The 22,565-nt window shown below is 37.2% G+C and overlaps 1 protein-coding gene across 3 annotated transcripts in view; it reads right to left on the bottom strand.

The window, feature by feature from the left end:
* NPFFR2 (neuropeptide FF receptor 2) overlaps window positions 1-22,565 on the bottom strand; it is a 79,803-nt gene that overhangs the window by 4,962 nt on the left and 52,276 nt on the right. The window contains exons 2-5 of one of the 3 annotated variants that reach the window (XM_070372500.1): window positions 9,847-9,902; window positions 8,179-8,382; window positions 5,776-6,107; window positions 2,976-3,075 (exon numbers count right to left, since the gene is read on the bottom strand). In XM_070372500.1, coding sequence (XP_070228601.1) covers window positions 2,976-3,075; window positions 5,776-6,100 — 425 coding nt within the window. In that variant the 5' untranslated portion in view covers window positions 6,101-6,107; window positions 8,179-8,382; window positions 9,847-9,902. The remainder of the gene's footprint in view (window positions 1-2,975; window positions 3,076-5,775; window positions 6,108-8,178; window positions 8,383-9,846; window positions 9,903-22,565) is intronic. The other 2 variants (XM_070372499.1, XM_005897059.3) reach the window with 2 other exon arrangements.

The following is a 22,565-nucleotide window of genomic DNA, read 5'->3' as shown; positions in this document are numbered from 1 at the left end:
TACTCAGGCTTCCCTGGTGGTCCAGCGATTAGGAATCCATCTGGCAGTGCAAGGGATGCTGATTTGATCCCTGGTCCAGGAGGATCTCACATGCTGCAGAATGGCTGAGTTGATGCATCACAACTACTGGAGCCAGCACTCTAGAGCCTGTGAACCACAATTACAAAGCCCATGTGCTGCAGCTACTGAAACCTGTGCACCTAGATCCTGTGCTCCGTAACAAGAGAAGCTGCTGCAACAAGAAGCCTGTGCATCACAACGGAGAGTAGCCCCACTCGCTGCAGTTAGAGAAAAGCCTATGCACAGCAACAAAGACCCAGCACAGCCAAAAAGTAAATTAAATAAATAAATACAATAAACCTTTAGAAAAAAAGCACGGATGTATGCATATGTATTTACAACTGATTCACTTTTCTGTATAGCAGAAATTAACACAACATTGTAAATCAACTCTACTCCAATAAAAATTTTAAAGATATAATAAAAATGTTAGTGTTAAGCAGCCCATATTGAACATTTAATATTCTGTTCTAAGGTCCTTTTCATTGGTTTGCATGGATTGTATCTTTAAGCCTTTTATGGGGAAAAGTCTTAGAAAGGGTAAAAATTCTTGCCCATAATCACACATGATTGTTGCACATGTGGTTTGGCTCCAGAGCCCATATTCTTATACTTTCCTTCATGCCCTTCTGTGGTCCCCTCACATATGATCTGTGTGCTTGGACATGCAATTTGCTTTGGCCAGTTAGTTGAACATTAGCAAGCATGGTATAAGTGGAAGCATGAGCGATTTCAGCTGTAAGACATAGAGTAGGAGAACCACACCCAGCCAATCTACAGAGTTGTGGGAAGTACTAAACACTGCTGTTTTGAGCCACCAAGTGTCTTGGTGGTTTTTTTCAGAGCTGTAAGACTCTGAGAGTTGCCAATTATGAGGTCTGTTTATACACCTTCCTGGTGTTCCATATCTTCTAAGGAGCATGAAAATTCAACATCAATATGAAGAGTAACACTGGTTCATTTTACTGCTGTTAATTTTTGTCATTGTGATTCTTAATGTTATTATTGATGTTCATTATGTTCATTATAAGATAACCATGTGCTCAGTCATTCAGTCATGTCTGACTCTTTGTGACCTCATGAACTGTAGCCTGCCAGGCTCCTCTTTCCATGGAATTTTCCAGGCAAGAATACTGGAGTGGGTTGCCATTTCCTTCTGCAGTATAAGATAACCATACAACTATGCAACTGCATAACATATTTTTCAAAGTATTATCATCTATTGAATTTTCTAGGATTTTTTTGATGACTCTATAAAACTGAAATGTTATGAAACTTACTGTTTTCCAGATCTGCAGGTAAGAAAACAGAGTTTTTAAATGGCTTAGAAGCAACCCAAACTAATTTAACTAATATCTTTATATAACGACTAGTTAGCTTGAGCTTTTACTACTCTGTTGTCTTTCTTTACAACTCCTTCAAAGCATATGTAAAGTCTTGTTTTTGTTGTTGCTCAGTTGCTAAGTTGTGTTCAGCTCTTTGCAACCCCATAGACTGCACCACGCCAGGCTTCTCTGTCCTCCACTATCTCCCAGAGTTTGCTCAAATTCATCTCCATTGAGTCGGTGAAGCTCTCCAACCATCTAATTCTCTGTCACCCACTTCTCCTCCTGCCCTCAATCTTTCCCAGCATCAGAGTGTTTTCCAATGAGTTGGTTCTTCACAGCAATTGTAGTTTCAGCTTCAGCATCACTCCTTCCAATGAATATTCACGGTTGATTTCCTTTAGGATTGACTGGTTTGATCTCTTTGCAGTCCAAGGAACTCTCAAGAGTCTTCTCCAGCAGCACAGTTCAAAAGCATCAATTCTTTGGCTCTCAGCCTTCTTCATGGTCCAACTCTCACATCCCTAGAGGACTACTGGAAAAACCATAGCTTGGACTATATGAGTTTTGTCCACAAAGTGATGTCTCTGCTTTGTAATACACTGTATAGGTTTGTCACAAGGCTTCCCTTGTAACTTCCAAGAAGCAAGCATCATTTCATTTCGTGGCTGTGGTCACCATCCACAGTGATTTTGGAATCCAAGAAAATAAAATCTGCCACTGTTTCTACTTTGTTCCCATCTATTTTCCATGAAGTGATAGGTCTTCTGTCTTAACCTCCAAGTGTTCATCTAGTCTTCTAATCAGTGAATTCTCCCATTTACTCACCCTTAAATTACGGATAACTTCATAGGTGCTGTTCTAGGTATTTTTGCTCCTTTTGTAAAACAATTATGGAAACTTCAAGTATTATTTTTTCATTTATTCATTCATCAAATAACGTATTATACCTTGTTATAGCAGGCCAAACTAGGACATGAATCATCTCTAATTATTTAATTTTAAAATATGAAAACTTTACTAGTTTTATTTTATTACTGAACTCTTAGTGTGTGTGTGTGTGTGTGTGTGTGTGTGTGTGTGTGGTTTCTCAGGTGGTGCAGTGGTAAAGAATGCTCCTGCAAATGCAGGAGGCATGGGTTTGATCCCTGGCTCAGGAAGATCCCCTGGAGTAGGAAATGGCAACCCACTCCAGTATTCTTGCCTAGAAAATTCCATGGACAGAGGAACTTGGCAGGCCACAGTCCATGTGGTCACAAAGAATCAGAAATGACTGAGTAACTGAGCATGCACATGCATACACCCTATCTCCCTCTCTCTCTCTCTCTATATATATATATATAAAGGGATACATACTGTGGATACAATTTATGTATATATAATGCACAAATATATATACATACACATATATACTATGCATATGTATATATATTATATACTACATATATATATATATAAAAAAGGATATATTATGAATACAATTTTAAACAGATATGCCCAAATGTAGTAGATGACACATTTTTCACTGGTTAGGTAGAATAGTTGCAGACATGCTCAATTTTCTGGATTCAGAGTTTGGGGTTGACCTACCTATCCACTGCTATTGCAACTAAAGTAAAGACAGAAGCCGCAACGGATATTCCCTGAACCAAGCCACTGATCTTGCACATTGTACTTCCAAAAGGCCATCCTGAAAGGGAAATGGAACAGTTAGTCTTCAGAGAGATCATACATGTATATTTTAATTTCACTGAAATTTTGAAGAGAAAGACATGAAATTAGATGCATGTAACTGTTTCTTAAAAGATCCAGGGAACAATCAACGTTTCCCATTATTTTCATTAATATATTCAGAGCTTTGTTTTTCAGTATATTAATAATGTCAAAGCTTATACAGTAGTTTCAACATTCTATATGCTCTAATAAATATTTTGCATCTATTAACATATCTAATCCCCACAACAAGCTTGGAAGCTTTATTATTCACCTCATTTACATCTTTTTGATGTGTTAAAAACACATATATGTACTTTATATGTTTGAAGGTATTGGCAAGAAACTTAACTCTCCTGGAAGAAAATCTGAGAAAACATTATTGATAGCTATACTCAAAACATTAAACAAATCAAAAGATTATGCCCTTATTAAATCCAGGAAAACAAAAACATTTTATAAGAGAAAAGGTTGCTATCATAGTACTCTACATGGTTCAGCAGGAGTAAGGTACATATAATAATAGTAATGCATACCCTAAATATTGATTTAACAAAAAACAATGATGTGCTCATATTGAGAGAATGAGGGAGGTGAAAAATGAATGTATATTTGTGGCTCTGTATAAATGTGTCTGTTGGTATTTATACCAAATTTCAACCAGTCATGTTGTTTTTCCAATTTCACATTCAGACAGTTTCTATGGATTTACATTCTTTTGCGCTAGTGCTGTCAGTTCAGTGGAGTTTGGTGAGGGAAACTATCTCTTGGGGTAGAAGAGGATAATGAGAACTAAATTGCATCTTCTGCAGTTGGATAATATACTAGAATAAAAACATGTTATTCAGAAATATTATAGTAATTACCAAAAATAAATGCAAAAATGCTGAATGTGGCTGCCTCCTGGGAATAGGAATCAGGGGTAGGGAAGGATACTGTATATGAAAAAACTTAACTAGTAATTTAATTATAGATATTTATGGGAGACATATTGAGATCATTTCTTAAGTTTATTGAGACAACAATTTTTATCAACTCTTTTTGTCTAGCACATCTTAAAAATGTACATCATTTTTTTTAATGTACATCATTAATAAATATTGCTTTTAAATGACAAGCATCATGGAAACACAGAATTTATGTAGTATATTATGATAGAATAGCCACTCAAACATTCCCTGACTCCCACTTCAGAGAAAGGAAAGAAACAGAAATAAATTCTTAAATCTCCATTTTTCAGTAAACCTATGTTGAATGCCATAATGGAAAAGAACTGTGATACGACTTTTGTTATTATTGTTTAGTCACTCAGTCGTGTCTGACTACACAGCAGTAACAACAAACCACACCACAGTTCTTTCCCTTTTGTGGCATTCAACATCAGTTTACTTTCTGGGCAAGATTACTGGAGTGGGTTGCCATTTTCTCCTTCAGGGAATCTTTCCGACCCAGGGATTGAACCCACATCTCTGCATCTCCTGCATTGCAGGCAAATTCTTTACTCCTGAGCCACCACAGTAGCCCCATGATATGGCTTGTTTGATCTAAATACTTTTTATATTTTCTTATACAGATTTGGAATATGAGTATCTTGAGTGCTATTCATTAGTTTATACAACAAATATTTATTAATCAGGTACTATGTACCAAAACTCTACCAGGAGCCGTAGATACACCATTCCTATACTTCTGGGGTGTATAATGTGATGTTTTGTGCTTGGTCGCTCAGTTGTGTCCAACTGTTTGTGACCCCATGGACTGCAGCCTGCCAGGCTCTTCTGTCCATGGGGATTTTCCAGACAAGAAAACTAGAGTGGGTTGCCATGTCATCCTCCAGGGGAATCTTCCCAACCCAGGGATTGATTACAGGTGGATTCTTTACCAGCTGAGCCACAAGGGAGGGACATAAAGTTGTGTTAGGAAGTGGTAATACGGACCCGGAAGTCCTCTAGGGTAGCACCCGAACCATTGTTTATGCTGCACATGTAAATTACTACTCCATGAATGAAACTACCACTTTGTGACATATCATTGGTCCTGCTGCTTGCCTTCCATCAAAAACTGTTGGAAATCTCCTAACCACCAGGGAAGCCCAGCTAACCCCAAGAGGGTTTAAATATTTATTTACATTATATCAAAGACCTGGTATTAATGGAAACCACACTTAGCAGTTCTTTGAGCTTTATGATCCATAATAGTCTCAATAACATTCCTACCATACTATATGTGCTCAGAGCTGTCAAAGAAATTCAAAGTCTTCAGTAAGAAGTGTCATTATTCACAGATGACTGTCAGTGAACTCTATAAAAATCAGCCTCCACATCTCATCTCTGTCACTTGCTTTACTTTTCCCCATATTTTTTTTATTCTCTGACTGTTTATATAGCTTTTTGTTTGTTGTTTTTTTATCCTCCTTTATAATGTAGGCCTCATGAGGACAGCTACTTGGAGAAGTTCTTGGAACTCCATAAATATTTGAAATGAATGGATGACCGTACCATAGCTGCAGGGATATGGGACAAATATTTTTTTATATTATCTTTGAGCTGTACACAAATCAACATAAGTGAAGTCACTCAGTCGTTTCCAGCTGTTTGTGACCCCATAGACTGTAGCCCACCAGGCTCCTCCATCCATGGGATTTTCCAGGCAAGAATACTGGAGTGGATCAACATACCTGCTATAATATTGTCCAGCAGTGTGATAGGCATACAGAATATACCAACTAGTAGATCACTTATGGCCAGGTTCAAGATGAAGAGATTAGTGACTGTGTGCATATGTTTGTTCCTCATTACAATGAAGCAAACCACTGTATTTCCCACCATGCATAGGAAGAAGATCAAAAAGTAGGAAATAATGAAAATCGCTGCCACTTGAGGCTGGTGAAGATAGTAGTTCACATAGGTGATATTGATATCTGAGTACAGATCATGTGTTGTGGCATTATTCCAAATGTAATGCCAGTTTTCTGTAGAGTTTGAATCCCATTCATCACTCATGATGGACCTGAACAAAGAGGCAGAAAAGAAAAACATGATTAAAAATCAAGAGAATATAAGCCTAAGAGAGCTTTAGAAAGATGCTTTTAAAATTCCATGGAATTTTGATGGATTTTCTCTAAGGACCCCTGGGCTTCTCTGATGGCTCAGTGGTAAAGAATCCACCTACCAATACAGAAGATGCAGGAGATGTGGGTTTGATCCTTGGGTCAAGAAGATCTTCTGGAGAAGGAAACAGCAACCCACTCTAGTATTCTAGACTGGTGGGCGGCAGTCCATGGGGTTGCAAGGAATCAGACACAACTGAGCAAATACACACACACACACACACACACACACACACACACAGTGACCTATAAGTTTTGCTTAAAAGGGCTTCCGTGGTGGTTCAGATGGTAAAGAATCTGCCTGCAATGCTGGAAACCCAGGTTTGATCTCTGGGTCAGGAAGATCCCCTGCAGAAAGGGAATGGTTACACACTCCAATAATAGAAATGAGTTATAAATCAGACATTCAAATTATTAGGATTCTAATCAAGAGCATTTGAAAATTCCACTTTGTGCTACAAGTAAAAATTATTATTATGTCATTTTCCTTGATATATTCTATATTATTCATTTATTTACCATACTTTCTATCCACTTGCAAAATTTCAAGGGAAATCCTGCAAAACTCCTCTTTCTTTTGCCTTCAAATATCATAACCTGTCAAAATTTACTTGTTCTAACTAACATGCCTTGAGCTTTCCTGATATTTGAATGAGATGAAATGTATACATCTCAAAAGTTGCATTGAAAAGAGCTTACTGTATTTTCCTTATTCTGCTTTGACTCAATTAATTGGATATTCTTTTTATATAGTTCTGTATGTAGACATAGCCACAAAACTGAATTTCTTAAAATAGGCCTGGGTTACTTATCTTGGTTTCACATAGCATAATTCAATTCACATAGTATTTATGCAATAAATATTTATTTAAAATCTATATATCTTAAGAAAGACAAAAATCAATGGGTGTCAGAGGTCCCTGGTAACACTCCCAAGTTTGGTGGTTTATTAGAAAGACTCACAGGACTCAGCATACTGTGTGTGTGTGCTAAGTCACTCAGTGGTGTCTGACTTTTTGCGACTCTATAGACTGTAGCCTGCCAGGCTCCCTCTGTCCATGGGATTTTCCAGGCAAGAATACTGGAGTGAGGCTGCCATTTCCTATACCAGGGGATCTTCCAAACCCAGGGATCGAACCTGCATTTCCTGCATTGCAGGTGGATTCTTTACCACTGAGCCACCTGGGAAGACCAGCGTATAGTGTATTCACAGCTAGTTTTAGTATAGCAAAGTGATCCCAAGCAAAATCAGCTTTACACATGGAGTAAAATCTGCAGGAAACCAGGCACAGGGTTCCAAGAGTCCTAGCCCAGTGGAGTCTCACAGGTCATGCTTAATTCTTTCAGTGACAAGTTTCACAACAAGTGTTAAATGTTGTCTAGGAGGAAGGCTTGTTACTCCATTCCAAGGTTTTTAGAGAGAGATCAGATGGGCAACTTCTTTTTAGTATGTGTCTAAATTCTAGGCTCCCAGATGGAAATTCAATGTGCAGCATGAACTTTGTGATTGTATAAACAAACTAGGCACTGTGAGCCACTCTGCCATTTAAGGAAAGCTTGTATCAAGATAGGGAGCTGTTTAGAATTTATTTAAATTCCCAGACTCTAATCCAGCTTGCAAACTGGGCCCTTCTAAAGATAGCACACTCGGGCCTACTTGTTAACTCTTTTCTGCATGCCTTGTAAATTGGATAGAATGTTATATGTGTCCTTAAATGAAAATCAACTTGATAGTGGACATGTACTATGGAGCTCCCATATTTGTGTTTTTAGTAGTTGAATTGTTGAGGGTAAATCCAAATGTCTTTACAGGTAGATAATCAGACCCTAGTTTGCAGAGACTGAACCATTTAATGACCTCATTATCATTTAGCATTTTTTAGTCTTTTACCAAGTACACATTTACATCATATTAGGGGAGCATGTCTATTTTTGTCAGTGCTATATAAGATTAATATATGTGTTACTTACTTCTGATACTTGACTTTGGATAGTTTTTGTATTTTAGGTACAGGGAAGGGTAAACAAGTTTTTTACTAATAAAAAATAACTCAGTGAGGATCATTTTTCTCCAACAGCTCCCATTATTTTGCCATTTAATTTCTTCCCTTTCCTCAAATTTTTAAAATTCGTCTTTGCTTTTCTGTACTTCATATTCCTAAAGTTAGATAAAAACTGGAAGTGAAAAGCAAAGTGAGCATGGGATCGGGTGAGGGCTTGGAGAAGAGAAAAAGAAAGGAATTTGAGTAGAACCAACTGTAGGCTGCTATACAAATTCAAGCTGAGAAAGTCTTTGGGGTCCAGAGATGCACTGAGAAAACCTACCAGCTTGACAAAAATCATTTTAAAGTTTCCAAAAGAAAAGCTTTCACGCAAATATTTAAAGATATTTGTACCTAAGGCAAGGAAGCACTTTAAATACAAATGAGAAAGACATGAGAAAAATGTAGGAAGGTAAGAGTTACTAATAAAAAACATTTTTCTGTGGATTCAGTTAGAGCTGGCAAACATATGGGTAGAATATATCATAAGATATAATGCTTTATATTTACACATTCTTTTTTCTTATAACCAGGCTGAAAGCAACCACGTGTGTCCGAAGCAGATATGCATCCATGATGTATCTGTTGAGATTAGAGGGTTAGGAGGATTAATACAGAATCTTCCAGTGTATTATATTACACTCCATGTCAGTCTTTCAAGACAGAAGAGTCTCTTTTCCTCTTATTCCAATCGATTTTTTTTCTTTTAATTTGGATAGCTCGGGTCTTAGTTGTGGCATGAAGGATATTTAGTTGCTGCTCATGGACTCTCTAGTTGTGATGTGTGGATTTAGTTGTTCTAAAGCTTGTGGGATCTTAGTTCCCAACCAACCAGGGATCAAACCCACATCCCCAGCATTGCAAGGCATATTCTCAACCAGGAAAGTCACCCAGTAGATTTTTTATAAACTAAAATCATATTTTGTTTTGGGTGCCAATATGGATTTCACTAATCCTATTATTGGTTTGCTAACTGCAAAATAGCACGCAAAATGCAATGCAAAGAGTAAAAGAGTCCATCATTTTAAGTGTTATTTTCTAACATTCAATTATAAAATTTTTGTACATGAGGTCAGAGCTTTGACCATTAGATTAACCTATAATAATGTGACTTTGGGAACAACATCATCACTCATAGAATTACTATAGTGAAGTGGAGAAAAGTCAGATCCTGATTTATCTCAATGTAATACATCAGGGGCAACTGCTCTTTGCTATTCATGTATCAGGCATCTTTCTTACTGGGCACTTAAAAGTTCCATACCGTTGATTAAAAAGCTTTAAATAAAATGTACCCCTGGTTGAACACCTTTAAAACTAAAATTATTTAAAGTATACTCTGTGAACCATATTTGTTTCTAGATGAAATAATATAAGGAGTAAGAAACTTGAGTACATCAGTTTGAGGAAGGCAAATTTACACACACTGATGATTCAGTAGTTTCAAAATGCTTCACTGAAATGTGTAATGTCTTTTTAATAACAGAAAGTCTAAATGTTACAAGTTAGAACATACATGCTAAATAGATAAATTGTAAACATAAGCTATTTTACCAAAAATTAGTCTTATATTCTCTATTTCTACATGGGAAAATACCTGATGAATACAAAACTTGGTTGTGAGCTTTCTTTTTCATTCATTCATCTTCAATTCTGGAGAGAAAAAATAGGAATAATAGGATAAACTTCATGAGTTCCATTTACAATCCTGTTATGACAATTTACTCATTTTTTAAAATATAAATTTATTTATTTTAATTGGAGCTAATTAATTTAAAAAATTGTATTTATTCAGATTCATCTATAGGAAGAGTATCTAGGTCTTCAGGAAGAGAAGTCAGGAGAAGAAATGATTTAAAATTTTTTCCTTCTTGGAATTGTACTTGCCAAAACACTGCCATTAGATAGATAGATTACTCTGGAAGATGGAATGGTTGGATAATATCATTTTTTTTTTTTTTGCTTATTTATATTTCTCAACTTTTTTCTTATTTCCAGATTTTTTTATAGTCTGGGAAAAATGCTTCCATATTATTATCTGAATTCATTTGTATAGAATAAACCACTTGACATAGCTTAAGTTCCTCTTATAAGTTCACAATAGTAATAAGTTATATGTTGTTGTTTAGTTGCTCACTCATGTTTGACTCTTTTGTGGCCCCATGGATTGTAGCATGCCAGGCTCCTCTGTCCATGGTTCTCTCTAGGCAAGAATACTTGGATGCTTTGCCATTTCCTATGCCAGGAGATCTTCCTGACACAGGGATCAAACCCAAGTCTCCTGTAAGTCTCCTGCCTTTCTGGCTATAAATGGTGTTACTTTACCCAAAATAGTTGTATCCCCCAAATTTCAATTAGGAAAGAATCCATAGAGACTCTAATTTATTAGGTTTAAATATACTATAATACAGTGTTTACACATACTATAGAAAGAATTATCCATCTGAAAGAAGAGTCCATATTCTTTATTCTTATATCAAAGACTCATTAAATAGACCAAGTTGGCAAATGTCAGCAAGCATTGTTTACTTAGACTGTGAGACACACCAAAGCTGACCATGGCAAGCCCTCTCCATTTTTGTCATCCTTCTCTCTTTGGACTTTCCCCTATTGCCTCTATTATTACGCTTGTTATTATTAATTTTACTGTATTCTTCATGTTTTCCTTTTTATTTATGTGTATTTGTACAAGGACTTAAGGACAGGAAGGTGGTGGTATTTACTTCTATCTATTTTGGATTATCTAAGGTCTAATGAAGTCCCTCAGAAGAAATGGAGTGGCCATCATGGTCAACAAGAGAGTTCAAAATGCAGTACTTGGATGCAATCTCAAAAACGACAGAATGATCTCTGTTGATTTCCAAGGCAAACCATTCAATATCACAGTCATCCAAGTCTATGCCCCAACTAGTAACGCTGAAGAAACTGAAGCTGAACGGTTCTGTGAAGACCTACAAGACCTTTTAGAACTACACTCAAAAGGATGTCCTTTTCATTATAGGGGACTGGAATGCAAAAGTAGGAAGTCAAGAAACACCTGGAGTAACAGGCAAATTTGGCCTTTGAATACCGAATGAAGCAGGGCAAAGTCTAATAGAGTTTTGCCAAGAAAATGCACTGGTCATAACAAACACCCTCTTCCAACAACACAGGAGAAGACTCTACACGTGGACATCATCAGATGGTCAACACCAAAATCAGATTGATTATATTCTTTGCAGCCAAAGACGGAGAAGCTCCATACAGTCAACAAAAACAAGACTGGGAGCTGACTGTGGCTCAGATGATGAACTCCTTATTGCCAAATTCAGACTTAAATTGAAGAAAGTAGGGAAAACCACTAGACCACTCAGGTATGACCTAAATCAAATCCCTTATGATTATACAGTGAAAGTGAGAAATAGATTTAAGGGCCTAGATCTGATAGATAGAGTGCCTGATGAACTATATGGAATGAGGTTCATGACATTGCACAAGAGACAGGGATCAAGACTATCCCCATGGAAAAGAAATGCAGAAAAGCAAAATGGCTGTCTGGGGATGCCTTACAAATAGCTGTGAAAAGAAGAGAAGTGAAAAGCAAAGGAGAAAAGGAAAGATATAAGCATCTGAATGCAGAGTTCCAAAGAATAGCAAGAAGAGATAAGAAAGCCTTCTTCAGCGATCAATGCAAAGAAATAGAGGAAAACAACAGAATGGGAAACACTAGAGATCTCTTCAAGAAAATCAGAGATACCAAGGGAACATTTTATGCAAAGATGGGCTCGATAAAGGACAAAAATGGTATGGACCTAACAGAAGCAGAAGATATTAAGAAGAGGTGGCAAGAATACCCAGAAGAACTGTACAAAAAAGATCTTCATGACCCAGATAATCACAATGGTGTGATCACTCACCTAGAGCCAGATATCCAGGAATGTGAAGTCAAGTGGGCCTTAGAAACCATCACTACAAACAAAGCTAGTGGAGGTGATGGAATTCCAGTTGAGCTATTTCAAATCCTGAAAGATGATGCTGTGAAAGTGCTGCACTCAATATACCAGCAAATTTGGAAAACTCAGCAGTGGCCACAGGACTGGAAATGGTCAGTTTTCATTCCAGTCCCAAAGAAAGGCAATGCCAAAGAATGCTCAAACTACTGCACAATTGTACTCATCTCATACGCTAGTAAAGTAATGCTCAAAATTCTCCAAGCCAGGCTTCAGCAATATGTGAACCATGAACTTCCTGATGTTCAAGCTGGTTTTAGAAAAGGCAGAGGAACCAGAGGCCAAATTGCCAACATCCACTGGATCATTGAAAAGGCAAGAGAGTTCCAGAAAAACATCTATTTCTGCTTTATTGACTATGCCAAAGCCTTTGACTGTGTGGATCACAATAAACTGTGGAAAATTCTGAAAGAGATGGGAATACCAGACCACCCGACCTACCTCTTGAGAAATTTGTATGCAGGTCAGGAAGCAACAGGTAGAACTGGACATGGAACAACAGACTGGTTCCAAATAGGAAAAGGAGTATGTCAAGGCTGTATATTGTCACCCTGTTTATTTAACTTCTATGCAGAGTACATCATGAGAAATGCTGGACTGGAAGAGGCACAAGCTGGAATAAAGATTGCCAGGAGAAATATCAATAACCTTAGATATGCAGATGACACCACCCTTATGGCAGAAAGTGAAGAGGAACTAAAAAGCTTCTTGATGAAAGTGAAAGTGGTAAAAAGTTGGCTTAAAGCTCAACATTCAGAAAACAAAGGTCATGGAATCCGGTCCCACCACTTCATGGGAAATAGATGGGGAAACTGTGGAAACAGTATCAGACTTTATTTTTCTGGGCTCCAAAATCACTGCAGATGGTGACTTCAGCCATGAAATTAAAAGATGCTTACTCCTTGGAAGGAAAGTTACGACCAACCCAGATAGCATATTCAAAAGCAGAGACATTACTTGTCCAACAAAAGTCCATCTAGTCAAGGCTATAGTTTTTCCAGTGGTCATGTATGGATGTGAGATTTGGACTGTGAAGAAAGCTGAGTGCCAAAGAATTGATGCTTCTGAACTGTGGTGTTGGAGAAGACTCTTGAGTGTCCCTTGGATTGCAAGGAGATCCAACCAGTCCATTCTGAAGGAGATCAGCCCTGGGATTTCTTTGGAAGGAATGATGCTAAAGCTGAAACTCCAGTACTTTGGCCACTTCATGTGAAGTGGTGACTCATTGGAAAAGACTCTAATGCTGGGAGAGATTGGGGGCAGGAGGAGAAGGGGACGAGAGAGGATGAGATGGCTGGATGGCATTACTGATTTGATGGACGCGAGTCTGAGTGAACTCCGGGAGTTGGTGATGGACAGGGAGGCCTGGTGTGCTGCGATTCATGGGGTCACAAAGAGTCGGAAATGACTGAGTGACTGAACTGAACTGAACTGAAGGTCTAATTATTTTTATTAAAAGGTATTGTAGTTATTAAGCAACTAATTTAATAATTATGAACTGACTAAATTGAATGCAAGCAGTTATGACAACTTAAATTGGTAAAATCATTTAGTTGAGACAGAAAACAGCAGTAACAGAAGTGCTGAAAAGGCACATGCTTAAACTGGGGGTGAAAAACTACAAGAGACAGAATGATATGACCTAATATTTTAATTTTCAAAACAATTTCAAATATATCACCAGAGGGCAGTAGTATCATGTAAGTACAAAATGTCCTTCCTTTTTCCACCCCCATTTAACAACTAAAATTTGGTATTCATTTATGAACGAAAGTGCCACTGTGGGAGTTGTGGGGTCCAGTGCCGAATGCCAAAGGACTCAGGAGGAGTCTCTCCCACCTGGGCATTGCTTAATAGGCAGACAAACTTCACATGGGCTTTGGAACCAGTACGAGCCCATGAACTGGTTCCAGCTGTCTTCTGCCACAGCTGGGAAAACTTGCAGGATGCTGAAAAGGGAAGACATCCACAGAAGAGAGAGCCTCTGTAGAAGTTCCGGTTGAAGAGAGATTCCAGCGCTCCCTTGGATCAAAAAAAAGTTCGGACGCCTCAGAGAGTGTAAGAGGAACTTTACTAACACCATTCTCATACCTGGTGCTGATTAATAGCTGGTGTTGGGAGAAAACCCTTAGACTTCTTTCCTCTGAATAAAGAAGGTTGCATGTGTGCTAAGTAGCTTCACTCATGTCCAACTCTTTGTGACTCCATGGACCATAACCCGCCAGGCTCCTCTGTCCATGGAATTCTGCAGCCAGGAATACTGGACTGGGTTGCCATTTCCTCCTCCAGGGGATCTTTCAAACCCAGGGATTGAACCTGTGCCTCTTATGTCTCCTACATTGGCAGGCATGCTCTTTACCAGCTGAACCACCAGGGAAGAAGTTTCAAATAGCTATGCACAATTGAAGATATCAGTAATTGAGATGGAAAAAGCATATCAAAAGATGTTGAAAGAGTTATGTTCACTGTGAACATGGCTTATTTCTACTCCTTGTCGGGTATTTCAAATATTGGTGACCGTCAAGGTATGAGAGACACTATTCTTTGTTTAAAATATTAAAGGGTGTGGTGATATAATAAAAATTTCAGAAACTTGTAGCAAAGAAATTTTAACTGCGGTTAGAGAGTGAACTGATTGGAGGTGTTGAAGCAGCTGGTTGGTAGCCCACTTTTCCCCCAAACATCATGAGAAAGCCTTCAGAGAAGAAAAGAAAGCTGATGATTCAGACTATTCAGACTATTATGTGAACATAATAACTAGATCTCCAGGTAAAGTAATGTTATTATCTAAGATTATGGCCTTATCTATTTAAAGGTTTTAATAGGATATTCCTAAGACTTGCTTAGAATAAATAAACCTAGAGTCTATGGATTGAGGAGGTATGACTCCTTAGAAAATGTTATGTAAGCTGAGATATAAAATGAAGATATATCATGGATTGAACACTCGCTCTGCTGGATAGGTGATACTACAAAACCTAACTTAGAGACCTCACCTATTACTCTGGGCTAGAGAGTGAGCATCTAATCCCAGAAGAGGGTTCCTAAGGAGTCACCTTCAGTATTCCAGACCTTCTTCGATTAAGCCTCTTAATTGCCTTGAAATTATTAGTAAGTCATGAAATTGAGTAAGATTTCAAAGAAAGTGATTCAGGTTTTAGCTATAAAATACAATATGCACAGAGAATTGAATAACTTTTCCTATCTTTATATCCAGAAATGCACAGACTAATATTTCAGTCTATCTTCTACTGGTGTTTTTACTTTATATTTTCCATTAATGTCCTGTGAATAATTGTAATATTATTTTCAAGGAAGTTATGGCTTCTACTGGAGTGAGAAATGTTTCACTTAGAAAAATACTTAGAAGGGTTCTCTTCGTATAAGAAAGTGACTAACGTCATACAACGTTACCCTCTCGGGCATAATGAGTTTGAGTAGAATAACCAAAGATATAGTTAAATACTTTATTATACTTACATTTTTAAATCATCTTAAGAACTTTATTACCTTTGAGTATTTTAATATCACCTCTGTGCTGGAAACTGTGGTAATTGCTTTATGTATGTCATTTAATCACAGTATGAAGTAGATACTAACTGTATCTCAATTTAATATATAAAGAAAGTAAGAGAGAAAAATGTTACGTGACCTGACGCAGGCTCCACAGCTAATAACTGGAAAAGTTGGGAAAGAGAGAAAGGGTATCCTAAGAGTGGAGGGTCAGCAACACAGCTGAGGGAGTGGACAACTTGAAAGTTGGAAACTGGCCAGAATCAAGTTCAATGAGATGGATATGGCTGAGAAAGTTCTAGACTCTATTATGAAAGTGAAAGTGTTAGTTGCTCAGTCATGTCCAACTCTTTTCGATCCCATGGATTGCAGCCTGCCAGGCTCCTCTGTGGAATTCTCCAGGCAAGAATACTGGAGTGGGTTGCCATTCCCTTCTCCAGAGGATCTTCCCAACCCAGGGGTGGAACCCAGGTCTCACAACTTGCAAGCAGATTCTTTACCGTCTGAGCCACCAGGGAAGTCATAAGATCTATCATGCCTAATATTTGATTTTAAACTCACTCTTATACTACTCCATGCCCAGATTCCCAAATTGTCAGCAAATCTGTTAGATATAACTGCCATTGTGAGAGGTATTTTTCAATTATCAAGGGAAATGTTCTAATATTTGGGCTAGTGTAGGGCAGAGAAAAAAGAGCAGCTCTAAAGGAAAAGATTGGAACAGAATTCTTCATATTTATCCAGAGAATTCCTGGAGACACTGTGGTAGGGAAGACATGTGGATACTGGATTCTCCACAGCACATGGGAGGGAGACAATTTTATTTGAATGTAACAGCTACACTGAACAAGCATGATTTGTGAGATGCAATGTAAAAACAGTTATATCTGTATACTACTGACCCTTTAATTTTATTATTTAAGGCTAATTTCCCCATTGTCCCTGGGTAAAATTTGGAAGAAGTCTTAATATTTTCTAATCATTTTCTGATGATAAAAAGCAGCATAGTTATTAACATAGCCATACAAGTATAATAAACTAAATCTCCACTAAGGATGCCTCTTGTCTTGTCTCTTTGCTGACTTGCTCTAACATATCTCCACTTTCATCTCATTAATCTCAGTTTCCATCCTTGCCAGAGTTGTAGGTGGAGAGGTTAGGGAGATGGAAAGGACCAAGAAAAGTCTCGATTTTCTTTCTAGGGTTGCCACTGGGGTGTTCTTTGGATTTGACAGAGCTTGGAAGCTGACCCTTACTTTTGTGGTCAAAAATAACAGACTTATCTTCAAGAGGAGCCTAGGACTGATGGGGAATACCAAGAGTTTTGCTCTTATGGTCACTTCTCTACTTCCTGTGTAGGAATGTTTTACCATCTACAGAAATGGAGAGAATTAAATACAGCTGAAGGCTTAGGTGGCTGAAGCACAGATCCATCTGGACAGAAATGAGACTTGGCTAGTTACTCTGTCATAGTTTCTACGATTCTAAGACCTCTTTATCCCCAGGGAGCCACAATTAAACTGATCATTAAATATTTCTACCAACAAGGCCAGTCCTCTAAAACATTATCACCTTTGAGATCACTGCTATTTTTCTAAGAAAGGTTGCTATTTAGAGTCGCTTGCAATTGCATCTATTTCAATTTCTTATGGTAAATAAGATGTATTTTTAATAACTTCTGATAAGATTTATTTGGAAAATGTATTTCTTTCTGATGAAGACAAATCAACACAGATTACTAATTTGTAATTATTTTCTAAGACTGTAACTGAAAGTGGGGTCTGGCTGCTCACTCCTCAAAAGCCAATAAAGAGACAAGATTAGTGGAAAGGAAGTGAAGTTGCTCAGTTGTGTCCGACTCTTTGTGACTCCATGGACTGTAGCCTACCAGGCTCCTCTGTCCGTGGGATTCTCCAGGCAAGAATACTGGAGTGGGTTACCATTTCCTTCTCCAGGAGATATTCCCAACCCAGAGATCAAACCTGGGTCTCCCACATTGCAGGCAGATGCTTTACCATCTGAGCTTTGGATGCCAACAACAAGGGTGGTGTGAGGGGAGAGGGCAGATGCCTGTCCAAAGGCCAATTCCCCACAACTCTGACAATCAGAGGTCAAGAGCTTTTATAGCCAGAGGGAGGGATCTACATGGAGAAAGAGCACAGTGAGTTCTGACAGTCATCTTGAAATTGGTTATGGGGTGGTCTGACCTGCACCATCTTGATTCCTTTGTGTGTGTGTGTGTGTTAGTTGCTCAGTCGTGTCTGACTCTTTGCAACCCCACGGACTGTAGCCTACCAGGCTTCTCTGTCCATGGAATTCTCCAGGCAAGAATACTGGAGTGGATTGCCATTCCCTTCTCCAGAGGAACTTCCCAACCCAGGAATCGAACCCTGGTCTCCTGCATGGCAGGCAGATTCTTTACCATTTGAGCCAAAGTTAATCTTCACTTCCAGAGTTGGTTTGTTCCTATTTCCTTGGGGCCAATTCTTGGAATTAACTTCTTCCACCCGGTGAAGGTTTCAGTATCTATAAGACAGCTCACAGATAAAGGCTCAGAATAGTATCTATAGCCCTTGAAAAGGAACTAAAGGTCTTTCATTTTTCTTACTGACTCAGTTATTATAGTTTTGTCCTATTATTCTTTGCTTCTACATTTTCTCGCTTCTTTGATTAAACTTACTCTTTGGCTAAAGTTTTTCTATAGACTAAAGACAGGCTGAGGACATGGTGGAGAAGGACCGTAGGGTTCTGCTCTGTTTCGTTAGTACAGTTTAGAAATGACATGGCACTATATCTTACTGTCTCTTTGTATTCCCTTAAAGTCAAAACTTCATAGGTTTTCTCTTTCACTATAAACTATTCTTAGATTTTAGATTAGTAATTGAGGGACCCAATGAAATAATCTTTTTAATCTTCAAGAATAATCAAGAAGGAACCCTAGACAGTTCTTATGAATCACATTATAGAATTGACTCTCAAAACAAGGCAATTCTCTTAACAAATCCTTTGTGTTTACATTTTCTAAGTTGGTCTCAGCCTATAATTTCTCTTCATTCATCCATCCTGTAAATTCTTTCTCATCCTGTATATTAAGTTGTAATTATCGCAGTATAGGTAGTAATTTCCTAAAATAGTGTATTTTGGGGTTTCCCACTCTTTAGCATTCTTCAAAGGCTTCTCATTCCTACCAGTTGAACTCTAAACTCACTAATCTGTCATTTAATTTCTTTCACAAACTATACCCAATGGATCTCATGAGCCTTATCTTCAATTCTTAGTACTCAGGTTATTCCACTAAGGGACTCATGGTTAAGGAGAATGGACCTATACCCATGAAATTTGGGGAAGTAGCTGAACTTAGAATGACTTATACATTTTCACCTCATAATAAATCTGAATTTTTCAGAATAAAAAATATTTTCTTTTTTTTCCTTTTTTAAAATTTTATTTTTTAACTTTACAATATTATATTGGTTTTATTAATTTCTCCTGTTAAAATATAATATTTCTGAAAAGTATGGCACATACCTTGTGGCTTTGTGAACCTCCTGACTAACAACCTTACTCATGAGCATATCAGTTGGATAATATATGTGCCACTCTCCTCAAGAGGGGCATTCCACATATATATTTTAAATTTTAATCTTTAAATTTAAATCTGTTTAAATTTAATCTTTCTTATGTACCTATGTCCAGTTCCTCTAATTTTAATGTTATTGCCTCAAGGGAGAAAATATATTGTAAATATCTGTCTCTTTTGAGGACCTACTCTATTTCCTTTAGTTCTTTTTACAAATTTGGTATTCAATACAAATATACTTATTTTGACCTTGTTTTTGGAATCTTAGATTGCATGGAACTAAGCATATCTTTATTAAGAATTACTAGTAGGTAAACAATAGTGAATGAATAAATTAATGACTTCAAAAAAAGAATTAATGTACAGAAGTCAGTGAATTTAATGGTATATGAATTATCCCAATAAATTTGTTAAAATGAAGTAATGTACAGGACAAAGACAGATTTTTATGACCAACTATTTGTTTTATTTTTCTTAATGGAACTTCATTACTTAATGTGTAAATGAGTGGAAATAGCACAGATATTTCTTCTTCCTCTATAGAAAATTAGCTCTTGAAAACTGTTTTCAAGTAATTATATTTTAGCAACTGGAAACTGTCATTGACAAGAAAATAGAATCATTTATCTCAATATGAAGCTATGAAAAGACCCTGAGTTCTCTCTAGCTGGTTGAAAATGATAACAGCCTGAAAGTAAACCATCTTCTTGGCAGTAGTTATCTAACAAACACTTAAGAAATTTCTGAAATCTTCATCACTTTCAATTCGCTGCTCCTTATGTGTTCAATTATAGCATAACTACCTTTTTGTTCAGATGGCATTTTATTACACTCTGCATGCAAATTCAAGAAATTATATTAACAGGAAACCTCCTTCCCCAAATTCAATCTCCTGCTAATGATACACAAAGAAAAAAACAAGCAAAACTTCCTGTCCTATCTGAACTTAAAGATGACTCAAACAAATTGGTAAAAATTATAAGAATACTATTATTATTGTTATTATAACATTATTATTATCATTGTTATTATTCCTATTATAGAGACCAGAATATTCTACTAACAGTTAAAAATTTATTGAGTCACATGTTAGTTGCTTTACATTTATTATTTCACTTAATAATCCCAGCAACTCTGAAATTCATGTATGATTATCCCTATTTTATAAATGAGAAGACTGAAAGTTCAAAATATTCTTATTCATCATTGTACAGAGATTAAACAACAAAGGTGAAATTTGAATTCAAGTCTAAATGCAAAGTCTATACAGTCTATTATCAGTTCTTAAGTTATGGATTCAGTTCTTGAGTTATTGATTCATTTCAGTCTGAAGTAAGCAGTTTCCCCATTTGTATTAATAAAATATAGATATTTTATGGATAATGAAAAACTATTAATTTTTGAAGCACATAATATTGAATGTTGAAAATACAGTATCTGAACTGCAGTAGAATTATCAAATATTAAGTTAAATATCAAATTTATATGAAATGGATAAAGGAAAGCCCCATTCAAAATGGAGTCAGAAAGCCTCCTAGAGCGCTGGAGCATGTACCACATATACACCACTTGTACCACCTATGGAAGCTTATTTTACATACCCCAGCAGGAAGAATCTTATTTTACAGATCCCAGCAGGAAGAAGCAAGATTTTCTCCTTGTAAACAACCCAGCCTATGAAAAAACTGCTGCAACTCAACCAATGAGAAGCTGTCACACCCCACAAAGGCTTGCTCTTCTCCAGTAAACTTTCATTCAAAACAGTCCAATTTCCTCCTTTCCTCTGCAAAAGAATGCTTTCCCTTTTTGTGTTCCAGACTTACTTATGGTGAACCAGAGTTTGTCTCAAATTGTGATTCCTCTGCTCTGTGCATGTGTGTGTGTATGTGTGTGTGTAAAGTCCCTTCAGTTGTGTCTGACTCTTTGAAACGCTATGGACTGTAGCCTGCCAGGCTCCTCTGTCCATGGGATTCTCTAGGAAAGAATACTGGAGTAGGTTGCCATGCCCTCTTCCAGGGGAACCCCAAGGTATGGAACTCGTGTCTCCTGGGTCTCCCGCACTGGCAGGCAGGATCTTTACTGCTATCACCACCGAGGAAGCCCATTCCTCTGCTATCCCTGAATAAACTTGATTTTGCTGGCTAAACCATATACCTGTTTATTATAAAGTTTGACAATATCAAATATGAAATTAGAACTTTAGCACAAACAGCCTAAAATTATTCTTAGGAATCAAAATACTTTAGTATTTCTGAAGGAACAAATCCAGACATTAGGTGTGTGTTAAGAAAACTAACACTCATTTACGTGTGCAAGCATGTGGGAAAAGTGATGAAATGGGACATCTGCTTCCTTCTTGTTCCTGATTCTGGCTCTCACTAAATTCTCTGTTCCTTTAGACTTCTTGGCCTCTCCGCGCTAAGTTTTCAAAGTACACTTATGTTAGGTATTTGATCTGGGATGATGTTGGGGAATTGCAATAGAGCTAGAGATGAAAACAACCTTAAACTGAATGTTACGTCGCATTTTTCTTACAATCCCCCCAGCCATACCTACCATAATCAGAGTTTTTTTGGGGGAAATTTCTTTTAACCTCAATTTATGGGAACTGCTCTAACCCTCCCTATTCATTCCCTTCATTTTCTCTCGTCCAATCCTAGCCACCTGATTCCAGAAAGCAAACAAATGCCCTTTTATCTTCAGCCTATGGACCTCACACTCATGTTAATTTGTTATTCAGAAAGTTGATGTATTTTTCTGATTCTTCTAGATCCTTTAGAGGGCTTTTCACTTGTCATAACTGAATAAAAATTACCTAAATAAGAGAATTTACTAATGCTTAAATCCTAGCAATTAAAAAAAAAAAAAAAGAGCAAAATTTCAAGTTTTGGTTTAACTTTTCCTCAGTTATATTTTTAGCCAAGTCTGTCTACTTCTGCAACAATCTCTGTAAGTTGAAAGCAGTAGAAAGCATATTAGCTATCTTTCCAGAAGAAACACAAAGGGCCATGGAAAATTTTTGAATGTTATTTTAATTTTTCTTTCCAATGTATTAGCCACAGCAGCAAACAGCAAGGCATTTATCAAAGCAATTCACAGACTCTATAGTGTGTCTTAAACATATTTCTAACAAGCTGATGTGTGGATCACAACTCATATATTTCAAAGCTCAGAGGTTAGTGTTAAAAATTAAACTACAAGCTGTCGTGTACCTTCAGAGCACACCCACACATC

Source organism: Bos mutus, chromosome 6 (genome assembly GCF_027580195.1).
Source record: "Bos mutus isolate GX-2022 chromosome 6, NWIPB_WYAK_1.1, whole genome shotgun sequence".
NCBI classification, from domain to species: domain Eukaryota; kingdom Metazoa; phylum Chordata; class Mammalia; order Artiodactyla; family Bovidae; genus Bos; species Bos mutus.
Note: the sequence above shows the minus strand (reverse complement) of the source record. Positions and strands in the feature narration are given on the sequence as shown.